General features: G+C 36.1%; 2 protein-coding genes across 2 annotated transcripts in view; one reads left to right on the top strand and one right to left on the bottom strand.

Moving 5' to 3' along the window:
- Dapp1 (dual adaptor of phosphotyrosine and 3-phosphoinositides 1) overlaps positions 1 to 13,758 on the top strand; it is a 50,279-nt gene that overhangs the window by 33,875 nt on the left and 2,646 nt on the right. The window contains exons 5-8 of the mRNA XM_027935376.2: positions 7,682 to 7,729; positions 9,559 to 9,621; positions 10,406 to 10,491; positions 13,057 to 13,144. Coding sequence (XP_027791177.1) covers positions 7,682 to 7,729; positions 9,559 to 9,621; positions 10,406 to 10,491; positions 13,057 to 13,144 — 285 coding nt within the window. The remainder of the gene's footprint in view (positions 1 to 7,681; positions 7,730 to 9,558; positions 9,622 to 10,405; positions 10,492 to 13,056; positions 13,145 to 13,758) is intronic.
- The window catches only part of Lamtor3 (late endosomal/lysosomal adaptor, MAPK and MTOR activator 3), a 29,530-nt gene continuing 27,431 nt past the window's right edge, over positions 11,660 to 13,758 (bottom strand). Inside the window, exon 7 of the mRNA XM_027935378.2 lies at positions 11,660 to 11,837. Coding sequence (XP_027791179.1) covers positions 11,830 to 11,837 — 8 coding nt within the window. The 3' untranslated portion in view covers positions 11,660 to 11,829. The remainder of the gene's footprint in view (positions 11,838 to 13,758) is intronic.

Here is a 13,758-nt window from a genome sequence, read left to right as displayed (position 1 = left end):
TGCAGATAATTCCTCCTTTGAAGGGTTGATGTGAGCACAAGATGTAGCATACTTAGTAAAAATAAGCCTCTTGAGATAAAATTCTGGAAGCCTTGTTAATTCTTTGCTCGCTCCAACTATCAGATGAATTCACCTGCCCAGAAAAGTTTGTATAATGCTGTTTTTAAATAGTAGTGAGTGGTTGATTGACAGTGACAATGATAACTCACACTATTTAATGAGAATCCCATGAAGTTTATTGTACATTTATTTATTTGTTTATTTATGTGTTTATTGGTACTGGGGATTGAACTCAAGGGCACTCAACCACTGAGCCACATCCCTAGCCCTTTTTTATATTTTATTTAGAGACAGGCTCTCACTGAGTTGCTTAGTGCCTCACTTTTGGTGAGGCTGGCTTTGAACTCGCGATCCTCCTGTCTCAGCCTCCCTAACTGCTGGGATTATAGGCATGTGCCACCACATCTGGTTTATTGTGCATTTATACAGGCAAAACAACAACAACTCTAAAAGGCTTTCGAGTGGATTCTGAAACATCTCTCATTACTCCACTATGGACTCCTTGATGACTGTACATGTGTGGCTGTGGAAAGAGTTCTGATCTGATTAGAATTATTGTTTATACTGAACACAAAGTTTTCATCTTCACTGGTTACCCCAGAAAGCCATAGGATCATGCACCTCTGCCTCCAATCTGACAGCTCTGAGGGTTTTCAGACTTCTGCTTTCTCCTGTGGAAATGCAGTTCTTGCACAAGCTGTCAGTGAAAGTAGAGAATTAAATTCTATTTACAGGAAAAAGAACTTCCTTAAAGCAAAAATGAAAGATGTCCCATTGACCAGAAATATAAGTGCTTATATGAAGTTAACATTCTTTGGCAACTGCCTTTGGGGAAATTACTATTTATGACATATAAACAACAAGGCATTGCAATGCAGATGTATCTCAGTACTCGAGTGCTTACCTAGCATAAATGAGGCCCAGGGTTTAAACCCTCACACACACACATACACATATACCAACAAAGCATTGAGTTTCTGAGATGAGGTTTAATTTAATTAATTTATTTATTAAACAATTTCAACAATTTCTTTCTTTCTTTTTCTTTTTTCTTTCTTTCTTTCTTTTTTTTTTTTTTTTTTTTTTTTTTGTACTAGGGATTGAACCCATGGGTTTTTTACCACTAAGCCATATCCTTGGCCCTTTTACTTTTTATTTTGAGACAGGGTCTTGCTAAGTTGCTTAGGGCCTGGTTAAGTTGCTGAGGCTGACCTCAAACTTGCAATTCTCCTGCCTCAGCCTCCCAAGTCAAGTCACTGGGATTATAGGTGTTCAACAGTGTGCCCAACTAAACAAACATCTTTTAAGTGCCTACCATATATACAACACTGAGAGTTTGGCAATAGGTTAGGCAAAGCCCCCCACTGCAAGGGTTCACATTCTAGTTGGGAATACATCACAAAACAAAGGACAAGGAGAAAAGATGGAAACCCAGGAGGCCTCTCGGAGGAAGTCACATTTGAGCAGAAGCTTCACGGAAAGGAAAAACACATGTGGACAATGATACCAGGTGCAATCTGTCATCCCAGTGATTCAGGAGCTGAGGCACTTAGATCAAAAGTTCAAGGCCATCTTTGGCAACTTAATGAAACAAAAATGGCCTCGAACTTGTGATCCTCCCACCTCAGTCTCCCAAGTAACTGGCATTACAGGTTTGTATCACTGCACTATCACTGTGGTGTTTCAGAGACCACAAGGAGGCAAACATGCCTAGATGGAGAGAGAGAAAGTGGTGAAAGATGAGATTACTGAGGCAATGGAGGGGAGCAGGTCCTGTAAGACAATGATGTTCTCAAAGAACAGTACAGTACATCCCAACTGAGTTTGTGAAACTTTATTTTAGTTGCCACAATGCTTTGGGACATACTAGCCTCCGTGGGTGTCAAGAACTGTGAAGAGTCCAAGATCTTATCCTACTTACAAGCTAACAAGTTGGCCTGACACAGTTTCATGGATGCTACTAGATGACACAAGCCTTCTGGGTCAGAGACAAGGCCGGTAGCTTCTTACAGCAATAGCATCATCGGAATATTGGCATTTGAGTTTCTAACCTGTGCTGAATTCTAATTCCCACAGGAGTACATTAAAAGGGCCAAGTGATAACTATATACACAGTGGGTTGTATTGTAGGAGAGGAACCCTGAGCTTTGGGAACCCAAATCTTTTATAATGCACACTAGCATGTCTGACTTTTGGTTTTGAGGGAGATATTATTTCTGTCTTCCAAGGTTGTCTGTCAGGCAAACATACTTTTAAAATTTGATCTTTAATAAAAGGATGTTAGTGCCATGCTTTTGTGACATACAAAAACATAAGAGACCCATGGAGAATTGCTTCTCAATCATGGGAAGGATCATGGAGGTTAAATATTGGGCAATTCATGAAGAATTGTCAAATCTAAAATGTCAATTTTTCCTCCTTTACATAATATGAAATGTTTCATAGCATGTGGCAAAGGATTTTTGTTCCAAGTGTTGATGAGAAATTATAAGAGAGTTTTAAAATGTTCCTTAAGTTTTTACTTTTTAAAAAAGATCCTTCTCACTGTACATGGAAACTGGAGTGGGAACTAAGTAAGAACACCTTTCAAGAGGCTATTACAGCAGTTCAGGGAAGAGATGGTATTAACCTGGGGAAGGAGGATAAGAGTAGTAGTTAAAGTGCAGTGAAGTTAAAGTATGAACTAGTCAACTTCAGGATGTATTTTGAAGGTAGAAGAGACAAGACATACTGATGAATTGAATGTGATACAAGAAATCAAGAGGAACAGAGTAAATAGTCCTGCCACTTCCGAATATAGCTAAGACTAGAGGAGGACTGAGTTTGGAAATGGAAATGAGAAATTCTGTGTTGGACATGTTAAATGTGAAATGTCAAGTAGTTATGTTGGTAGAGAGTCAGTGAGATAATATTTCAAATTCCTGGCATAGAATAAGTCTTATAAAAACTTTAGCTTCATTAGCTTCCCTTTTGTGGTATTTCACATTTTAAACAATTCTCTCCTTCTAAAAATTGTTTCCTTTGCTTCTGCAACATTGTTCTATATTTTGTGATCTCTGACACATTTTATAGTTCCTCTTCTTAGGCATCTCCCTTGCATGTTGGTGTTTTTCAGTATTATTATTCAATCTGTGAAGTTTTTCTCACACTTAATATTTTGCTGTTTGTCCTTCCAAACACATATGTTAGCTCGCTCTCTCTCTCTCTCTCTCTCTCTCTCTCTCTCTCTCTCTCTATATATATATATATATATATATATATATATATAATATTATATATGAGCTTTATATTATATATATAATTGTACATATATAATGAGCTTTATATTGTAGAGTTATAAATATGCTTATTTAATTATATGTTATGTTCAGCTTTCATGTCTTTACATAGTTTCCTAAAACATCATTAAGAAAATTCTTTAATATTCCATTATTTTGGTACATCAATTTATTTAGTAATTCCTCTATTAGGTTTTTATGTTCTGTTTTTTATAATGATTCCAAGCCTACAGAATAATTAAAAGAATAGTACAAAGAACTCTGTTTTTCCTGACCCATTGGGAACTAAATTGACTACATGATACCCCATCACTCTGAAGTCTTCCGTGGCACATTTCCTATAACAAGGGCATTTACCTACATGATCACACAGAACCATTCAAATTAGGAAACTAACATTAATACCATGCTACCATTTTATCCAGAGATCTCATTCAAGTTTCTCCATAAGGTTTTCTCCATAAGGTTCTCTATAGGGAAAAGATTCGATACACAGTTACAAATTACACTTATTTGTCCCATCTCTTGAGTATTCTTCAAGACAAAACATCTCCTCAGTTTTTCCTTGACTTCATGTCTTTGACGTTTTTGAAAATTAAAGGTCAGTTATTTTGTGAACTGTTCCTCAATTTTGGTTTATCTGACACTGAATCATCATTAGATTTGAGTTCTGTATTTTTGATAGAAATACCACAAGAACATGCTTTGTGCTTCTCATTGCAAACTCTCACATGGATACAATTTCAGTTTGTCCCATTAAGGTGGGTGTTGGAAGACTTAAGCAATGTATGCACTTAACATTTCTTTATTTTAAAATCATTTTCCCCTTTTTTTATTAATAAATATTTGTGGAGGTTTTAGAGACTATACAAATATCCTACTCCTCATCAAAATTTTATCTACCAATTTTAGCATTTATTGATGTTTCTTTGCTGTTTTAATTATTACAATGATATCAACAAATGGCAAGTCTCTGATATTAGCTGTTATTGTACTGTAAGGGAAATATTTTTATTTTCCACATTTATCCAATCCTTTTTGTATTGATAGGTTATAATCATGACTATCCTTATTTATTTTGATCCTTTAAATTTCCCCAGTCTTTCAAGATGACTTCTGTGTTCATATGGTCTCAAAATGCTTTTATAACTTTCTGATACAGCAGGATATTCCAGACTTATATTTTCCTTGTTCCCAGCTCTGGAACCAGCTAATTCTCAATAAAAAAGAAAGAAAAAAAAAAAAAAAACTTGCTCCTTTTTCTGCAAAGTGGTGCTTTAGAAATCAACATTTGAGCAGTATTTGCTTATTTTCATTGCAGTGTCATTCTGCTAACCACTCAATGAAAAGGGAAAATATGCATGCATCTACATATGAATCCACACGCACTTTTTTTGGTCTATATCTACCTATCTATTCATCTGTCCATATATCCACTCACCTTCCATGGGTTCATAACAGTACCTTCAATCCTAATCCAGAACCACGAAGCTCATTCTAGTTTTTTCCTTTTTCATATTGTAATAACCTTGTCCCACAGTGAGGAATATTGACCCCATTATCCTCTATACATTTACTTCTATGATAATCAGCTGAATGGAAGCCATCTTCAATTGATGCTCTTTTTATCCATGACCCTACTTGGACACCCTGCTCACCCAACTCAGGCTCTAACACCCAGTTCCAGGCCAATGCCATCCCTGCCCTCACTGCACATGCACTCCATGACTTGTCTCTAAAACTGTGCACCATCTACCACCTTCACCACTTTGAGCAGAAGCTCTCCTCACCTTGCTGGGCTTTAACACTTCCCTCCAAGCTGCTGCTGACCCATCACCACCATCATTCACAAAAATATTCCCTGTACACTGCCTGGACTCTACCACCCTCCATGAAGGTGCACATGTGCCACCACACACTCACACTACTGCCTGCTTGCTCCACCCCCAACCCATGGCTTTTTAAAGAAGGTAGTCAGAAAGGCTGATCCTGTATTTTTAAACATTAAGCTTGTTTCCAACTTGGGAAAGATGTTCTTATAAACATCTTTTTTTTATAGATCATAAATTTTTTAAAAGACAAATCTTCTATATAATTATTTCATTTCTTATAATCTGAGACCCTGGAATAAAATTAATATTCTCAGCTCTTCAATTGGTAGTTTTCCATTTATCAAAACCATAGAAAAATGCTAGACTAATAGCATATTATTTGGGTGGAGGTGAGATAAGTGAACAGCACTATTCCTTAGCTTGATATCAGTGAATAATTACATTAAGGTCTTTTACATAACAATTTACCCTTAATTATTTTAATTCTATAGAGAGTAACCTGCAACCACCCCAAATGGTAATTTTTGCCATTGCTCTATATACCTAAACTCAATTCAATTGGATCAATTCCCTTAACATCAAAATAAATAATATTGATTATATGATATCAAATTCATCTATATTGTTTAGCATTGTTTAAATGAACACCTGGGAAGTCCATCCTTACTTTTATGCCACAGCACTTTTAAAAGTCACTGGATATTATTTCTTGTTTTAATTCTTTGTACTGTGGTTGGTGATTGTTCCTCTTTTTATTTGGTAGGCAAAATTCATCTCAGGAAAAAAATAGTCTGGAAACTCCCATAAAAAGAACCTTGACATCAACCTAGTCATTTCCCAGTTTTTGTTTTGTTTTGTTTTGTTTAAAAAAACTCTTTTTTTAATATTTATTTTTTAGGTGTAGATGGACACAACACAATGCCTTTATTTTTATATGTTGCTGAGAATTGAACCCGGGTCCCACCTGTGCTAGGCGAGCACTCTAACATAAGATCATATTAGACAAAACATCCTATGAGAAATCTAGTTTCATCAGGAATTTATGAATTAATTTCTTGATTTAAGGTTCCTTGTCTCATGCAGATATCTATTCATGCAGTCCCTGATTGTTCATTATATTTCATAAGTTCTAGGTAACATTTGGTATTGATTTAGTAGTATGTGAGTTAAAGGAAACGACTCATTCCCACTTCAAATCCCTTTTGAATAAATCAGGTGTGAATAAATCTGCACTCCTGAATATCTATTCCATAGATATGAGCCTTAAGAAATGGTTTGCAGCCATGCACAGATGTACATGTCTGTAATCCCAGTGGCTTGGGAGGCTGAGGCAGGAGGATCACAAGTTTAAAGTGAGCCTGAGTGGGCTGGGGATGTGGCTCAAGCAGTAGCGCGCTCGCCTGGCATACGTGGGGCCCTGGGTTCGATCCTCAGCACCACATTAAAAAAAAATAAAATAAAATAAAGATGTTGTGTCCACCGAAAACTGAAAAATAAATATTAAAAAATAGTCAGCCTGAGCAATTTAGTGAGACCTTATCTCAAAATAATAATAATAATAAAGGCTTGGCTCAATGATTACATGCCCCTGGGGGTTTGATCCCTGGTATAAAAAAAAAAAAAATGTTTTGGAGAAAGTAGGGAAATGTGGAGATGGAAAGAATATGTGATAAAATAAATGTTGGAAATGCTACTTCTGAGGTTCCTTCTTTAAAATTTACAAAGCATATTAATATAATGCACACCCTGGGAAACCCCAAAGTAAATAAATCCTTTTACTTTTCTTAATCCAGTTTCCAAAAAATGCAGTCATTTCTCTGTACCTGTGGGGAAGGGTTTCATGATCTCCATGGATACAAATATCCTCAGATACCCAAGTCTATTATATAAAATGGCATAGTATTTGCATATAACTTATGCACATCCTCCCATGGACTTTAAACCATCTTAGATGAAGTAATATCGAATATAACATAAACACTATGTAAATCGTTGTTAGAATGTATTATGTAGGGAATAATGACAAGAAAAAATTCTGTGTACGTTCAGTACAATTTTTTTTTCCAAATACATTCAATTTGTGGTTGAATCTGAGGATGTGAAACTGGTGGATAAGGAGGGCCCACTATGGTTGACCATCGATGTGCATATGTGTGTTTAGGTGCTAATTCTCCTGCAACAGTACAAGCTGCTGGGTTACACATAACACGCTTCCACAAACGCTGACTTTTATAAGTGAAAAAATGTGGTTTATTATTTGCAAATTGCTAGCTGCAGTTAGCAGAGAGCCTTTCCCTACTTGTCTGTTGCTATAAAATTACACCAAATGATCCAGTCTAAACAATCTCTGACAGGATGTGGAAGATTTTCAAGTGCCTGGTGAAGAATGAAAGACCATCATTTAAGGATCAAAAGCAGACTTGTTCTTTATTCATAATAAGACAGTAATAGAGAGACAGACATCATGCTGTGACTGTTCTGCACTTCACTTAGTGCTTCTTTCTTTTTCAGCTGGGTACCAAAGAAGGCTACCTCACCAAACAGGGGGGCCTCGTCAAGGTAAGGAAGTGCGTTTTTTGCTCATGCCAGCCACAAAGAAGGAGAACATGTCTCACAGACTCAATTCTCATTTTGACAGTCCTTTTTTAAACAGCATAATTGCCAACTCATTTTGACCCACTTATAATTTTACCTATTTGAAAGAGTTCACTTTTATGACTGATTAGTCAAAATTCTGGAAAAATACTTGCTTATTCTTTTAGAAAGCCTTACATTGGTTTTCTACAATGAATACACCAGAAGCCATGTCATCCTTTTAATGGAATGAGAGAGGATAAAGGTGGTATGATAAGGCAGAATGCTTCTGTTCTTTCCTTTTTTCTAACAAAGAAGTCAAAATTATATGAAATGTGGACTAAAGGTAGGCCCCAAACATCACTGACGATAATAAAACTATTTTAAAATCCCAAAGAAAACATAATTTAGAGCTTTATAAGTCTATTGTATGCAACTGTCCCCCATTTATGTGATTTGCCACAGTCCGGCTGCAGCAAAATAACCAGGGGGTGACGAACAACTTGTGTACGTTGATACAGCAGGAGTGGGAGCCGTTTATTGTAGGACAGGAGGGGTATTTATACATTCCACACAGCTTATCTAATTAACATAAACTAGATACAGCAGTCAACCAATAAGGAATCTCCACACTTAATGGCTTGCTGGCATTACTTCACAAACCACTCCCTCTGGCAAAATGCCAGGCGCCATCCTGACTTGTTTACAGACCCTAACATTGATTGTCTTCTATCTCATGTTAGTGCATCACGGAGACCTTCATGAAGGGACTGCGTCTGCTCCTTCCTATATGCAGAGTAGGGACACTTAGCCTCTTTTTTCAGGGGTACTGGTTTGCTTGAATCCAGCCTAAACATTTGGTTGTGTCCCTACTAGGTTGGATGCTTCCTGAAGACTGGGGATATTCACATTTGAGCATATTTATTCTTAAATCCTGTTATTTCTTTTAACTAGTTACATTGCCACCCAGAATGTATAAGGATTCTTTTAGTATAGAAGAAGGTGACAGTGGCAGCAACAGTTTTGCCATAGAATTCTTAGGCAAGGTTTATATTGTCATGTGGTTTGAGTTTTCCAAACCTTAATTGGCTTATTTGTAAGACAAAAATAATATTTGGCATTGTTATATGTGGATTGTCTCTTAAATGAGGATTGTGTACACACACACAAACATATACATCTATATGTATATATGCACACATATATACATATGTAATTAAATATATTTAATATATGTATAAACAGTATATAATATTTAGGGCTGGGGATATAGCTCAGTCAAGTGCTTGCTTTGCATGCACAAGGCCCTGGGTTTAATCCCCAGCACCCTCCCCCCAAAAAAGTATATAATATTTAATGTAAGTACATGTTGAGTTCAATCCTCAGCACCACATAAAAGTAAATAAATAAAATAAAGTTACTGTGTCCAACTACAACTAAAAAATAAATATTAAAAAAAGAATAGTATGTATTTCACAGAAAGTGCTCAAAAATGTTATCTATTGCTATTATAAAAGTTAATAATATAGAAATTTTAGTTGTTTGTTATAATCATCTTGAATATTTATGAGAGGCTACATCTTTTTTTGTTTAAATAGGCTAATAATTTCCCTGCCGTCTTTATGAACTTAATGCATGGAATCAATTTTAATTATGTATTAGATATTTTGAAAATATTTTCTCAGTCACACAATAATTTTCAGACTTATTTTTATCTAATCTTCTAGATACTTCAAAACTAAAAGTAAACTATCTAGTTCAGATATTGCATTCCTGTACTCAAAACCTATAAGTTTTAATTTTTTTTTCCTCAGACCTGGAAAACAAGATGGTTCACTTTGCACAGAAATGAACTGAAATACTTCAAAGACCAGATGGTGAGAAACATATTTTTCTTTAAAAACCAACTCTCTAGATAAAAGGAACATCTGCCTCTAAAAATCCCTGAAATTCTCCTTCTGTCCACCTGAAACAATAAATGATTGGAGATGAGTTCCTGATTCCTGATATGAGTAGAGTTCTTTTGCAAAGACAAGATGTGTATCCCAGAGTTGCCCTATTGCCCTGGCTGAACTATTGTTCTCTAGGGCACATAATTCCTTCTGTGTAGGGTAGCAGAATTTTTCTTTTGCTACAATTTGTTAACTATCACTCTCCAGCGATTTCTCTGTTTATTAAAATATGTCCATTCCCATGCCCATTTTATTATGCCAATTTAAGATTATTTTATTTCTTCTCACTTTCTTTATAAAAAAATTCTGAGAAAGTAGAAGTTTTAAAAGAGAGAAAAATAACACTCCCTTCCATGGGTAAAAATCCATCTCTATCAAATGTAAGTTGATAGAGGCAATGTCTTTCTTCTTAATGCTTACCTTCATGAAAGGCTAATTCTAAAACCAGAGGTGGGTAACTTTACTTCAAAAGTCTTTTCCATATATATATATATATATATCAGTCCTCTTAGAGAAAAAAAAAACTGACAGTTGTACCTGGTGGAACTCTTTTTTTAAAAATTTGTTCTTTTTAGTTATACATGATATATGTATACAAACATGGAGTACATATTATTCTAATAAGTCTGATTAGATGATAAATGATGGATGGATTGATGTGATTATTTTTATGATGATGTAGGTTGCTCTTTCTGTTTTATTTTTTAAGTCTCCAGAGCCAATTCGGATCCTAGACCTAAGGGAATGTTCAGCTGTTCAATTTGATTATTCACAGGAAAGGGTAAACTGTTTTTGGTAAGTTGGTTTTTCTTTCTTTTCTTTTCTTTTTATAAATGAAATGTTTTTAAAAGTCTTCTTTTCAGACACTTATTTTAGCTCAGGAATAAAAAGCTGTATGACTTAATGTCTCCTTACGTGTGGAACTGAGGGATGTGGATTCAACATCACACAGTGCATACATGTTAGGCCTTTTTTCAGCTGTGTGTAAAATATTACCTCACGTAAAGAGGTCTAAACAAATTGGCAGAGCCAGGCGCCTGTTATCCCAGCAGCTCTGAAGGCTGAGACAGGAGTTCAAAGCCAGCCTCAGCAAAAGCAAAATGCTAAGCAATTCAGTGAGACCCTGTCTTTAAGTAAAATACAAAATAGGACTGGGGATGTGGCTCAGAGGTCAAATACCCCTGAGTTCAATCCTTGACACCCCCCCACACACACACACACACAAATTGGCAAGTGGCCTGGGTTTGGCTGTGTGCTATAACATATATGATATAAATTCTGCATTGTGAACATTCACATCTTTTTGTTTGTTTGTACTGGGGATTAAATCCAGGACCATAACATGCATTAACTAGGCAAGCACTCCACCAGTGATCTATACCTTCAACCCTTTTTAAAATTTTGAGATAGAATTTTTGCTAAATTACCCAAACTAGCCTCAAACTTGCATTCTTCCTGATTCAGCCTCACCCTCCCTGTATTATAGGCATACCTGGCTATTCACGACTTAGCTTTCTTTCTTTCAGGTTTTCCTCCAAAATTTTAATTATAATTTTGTTGACTCCAATGATGGGCAACTTATATTATTATTACAATTTATGGCAATTGCACAAAAGTATTTTGTTCAAATATTAGCATATTATGAACTTTTTCTAACTGGAAGAAATAAAGTATCTTGAGAAAGGAGTGTCTTAATTTTTACCAATTTATATCTTCAAATTGTTTGTGTATACTTAAGTTGGAAGACATGTATACTCTTTACCTAGATTCATCAATGTTTTGTTATATTTATCACTTTTTTTTTTCCTGAACCAATTGTAAACATCATGGCTAAAAGCTTAAGTATGTATCTTCTGAGAATAAACATGTTATCTGCAGAACCATATGTCATTATCACACCTGACAAAACTCATGGTAATTCTATAATATCAACCAGCAATAGACATCTTTTTAAAAAATTGCATAAAGGTGCCATATGAGCTAGCAGTTTTATTTTTCTCACGTAACAGGAAATGGAGAAGCAGGCAGCTTCCACAGCAAGGCCAAGTCCAGTGTCTTTGCAGTTTTCTTGGTCTTTCCTCATGATGGCTACTTCAGAGCCAAGTGGCTACTCCAAATTTAGGCCACTTGTTTTCATAGATCTGAAGAAAGATGTAGGAATGATGTAAGGCTACATCTGTCCCTTTGTACCAGGAAAGCCAATCTTTCTCCAGAAAGTTCCCTATAGACTTCCCCTTATAATTCACTGGCCACAATGGGGCCATCATCATCATCATCCCTAGCATCAGGGAAGGCTAGAAAAGTGAGAGCATAATCATAATTGACCAATTAGGATTCATTGCCTGGGGTTCTGTTAGCAAGAAGAAAATTATCTGTATTAATGGGTACCTAAGGGTCTCCCACAAAGAGTATCAATGACAATTCTAGAAATCAGTTTCACAGAGTGTGTACAATACCAGTATCACCCCTCCCCCTGCATTGTCTACTCACTCCTCAACTGAATCTCACATAAGGTTTTGCCTTCTACACACAGACTCTTACTACTCAGCATTAATTATTGGTGTCAACAAAATATGTTAGTTGGGCTATAGAATAATAGAGACCTTCTGAATTTTAGTTCAAGCCTTTTTTTCACAAACGATCTTAGTATTTTTCATCTAGACTGAATGTCCAGGAAGGATGGGCAAGATATAAGTTAGGGCTAGCCCTTATCATGCCAGTGATTTTGACTGTATAATCAAAGATAATCAAATGATGAATTACTACATATTTAGAAATAGTCCTCTGTGTCAGTAGGAAATTTTATCTTCCTTCCAGTAGACGTTAACTCAGGGTCAGAAATGGGCTAGTTGAGGAGCTATATTGTCTCTTTTCCTCTCCTAAATAACTGCCTACATCCACTGAAGACGGGGTTTTCCTCATTAAAGCTAGATACCACAAATGAGTTCTTTCCACAAACTCTCATCTGTCCTGCGTATTCTTTGAATCATATCACAGGTTCTGAATCATCTAAGAACCCAGTTGACACATAAGTGTTATATATAAGCCTGTACTGTGTGTTCAGTTCAAGATATGTATAGTGAAGGAACTGGGGCAGCCTGGACATAGTTTTTTCCTTTTTTGAAGTCTCATTAGAGAATATAAACCTTGCCTGTAATGATAATAGGGATCTACAACTTCCTACATGTTTCTGCAGTTTGTTGGCAGCTATAGCGCTGTCTATACTAGTTCTTCAAGTTACTTCTTACTCAGGTCCTTTATCGATTCTTTTTTCTCTTGGAATATTCTAATTAGTGTTCCACTAATACATGTTCAACCTACCACCTGGAGTAGCTAACATTCTTTATTTTGTCTTATCAGCTTAGTATTTCCATTCAGGACATTTTATCTCTGTGCAAAGACAGGAGTAGAAGCGGATGAATGGATCAAAATATTACGATGGAAATTGGTGAGTTATAAAAAGTGTTTAAGTGTTCAGTCCCGAGAAATGATGTTGAGGATTTCAAACGTATTTCTGTTGAGTCAGACTATTCCCAAGAATCTAAGGGATGTCATTTGCAGGCTTATGGAATAGTCTGTTTCTTCTCTGGGGGACAGAAAAAAAGATGGAGACATGATTGTAAAAAGAAAGAGCTTATTTGAATCTCAGCCCTAGAGCCTTCCCTAGTGCCCCAGCATCTGTCACTTTGCCTTTAAGGTGTGCAGATTAGTCCAGGTTTGTCAGGAGGAGGGCATCTGGGACTAGAATGCTCATAGAGGAAAGCTGACTTATTTCTCTAGCTAAAAAGTCTTCTAAATGGTGAGAAATTTTCCTATAAATACTATGTAGGAATCCATTTTTTTTTTTGTTATAGCAAAATACTTTAGGCAATTACTTATGAAGAAAAAGAAAAATCAGATTGCCAAAAAGGAAGCCAGAGAGTGACAAAGGTCAGCCAGGCTCAGACATTTATATCAACTTGCTTTTGTGAAAATTCACTCCAGGCAACCAGTATTTCCTTCCAAGGGCAGCGCACTCCTGACCCACAAGCCTCCCACTAAGCCCCACCTCTTAAAGATTCC

This window comes from Marmota flaviventris, chromosome 7 (assembly GCF_047511675.1).
Source record: "Marmota flaviventris isolate mMarFla1 chromosome 7, mMarFla1.hap1, whole genome shotgun sequence".
NCBI lineage: Eukaryota > Metazoa > Chordata > Mammalia > Rodentia > Sciuridae > Marmota > Marmota flaviventris.
The sequence above is the reverse complement of the archived record's forward strand: the minus strand, read 5'-3'. Positions and strand labels throughout refer to the sequence as shown.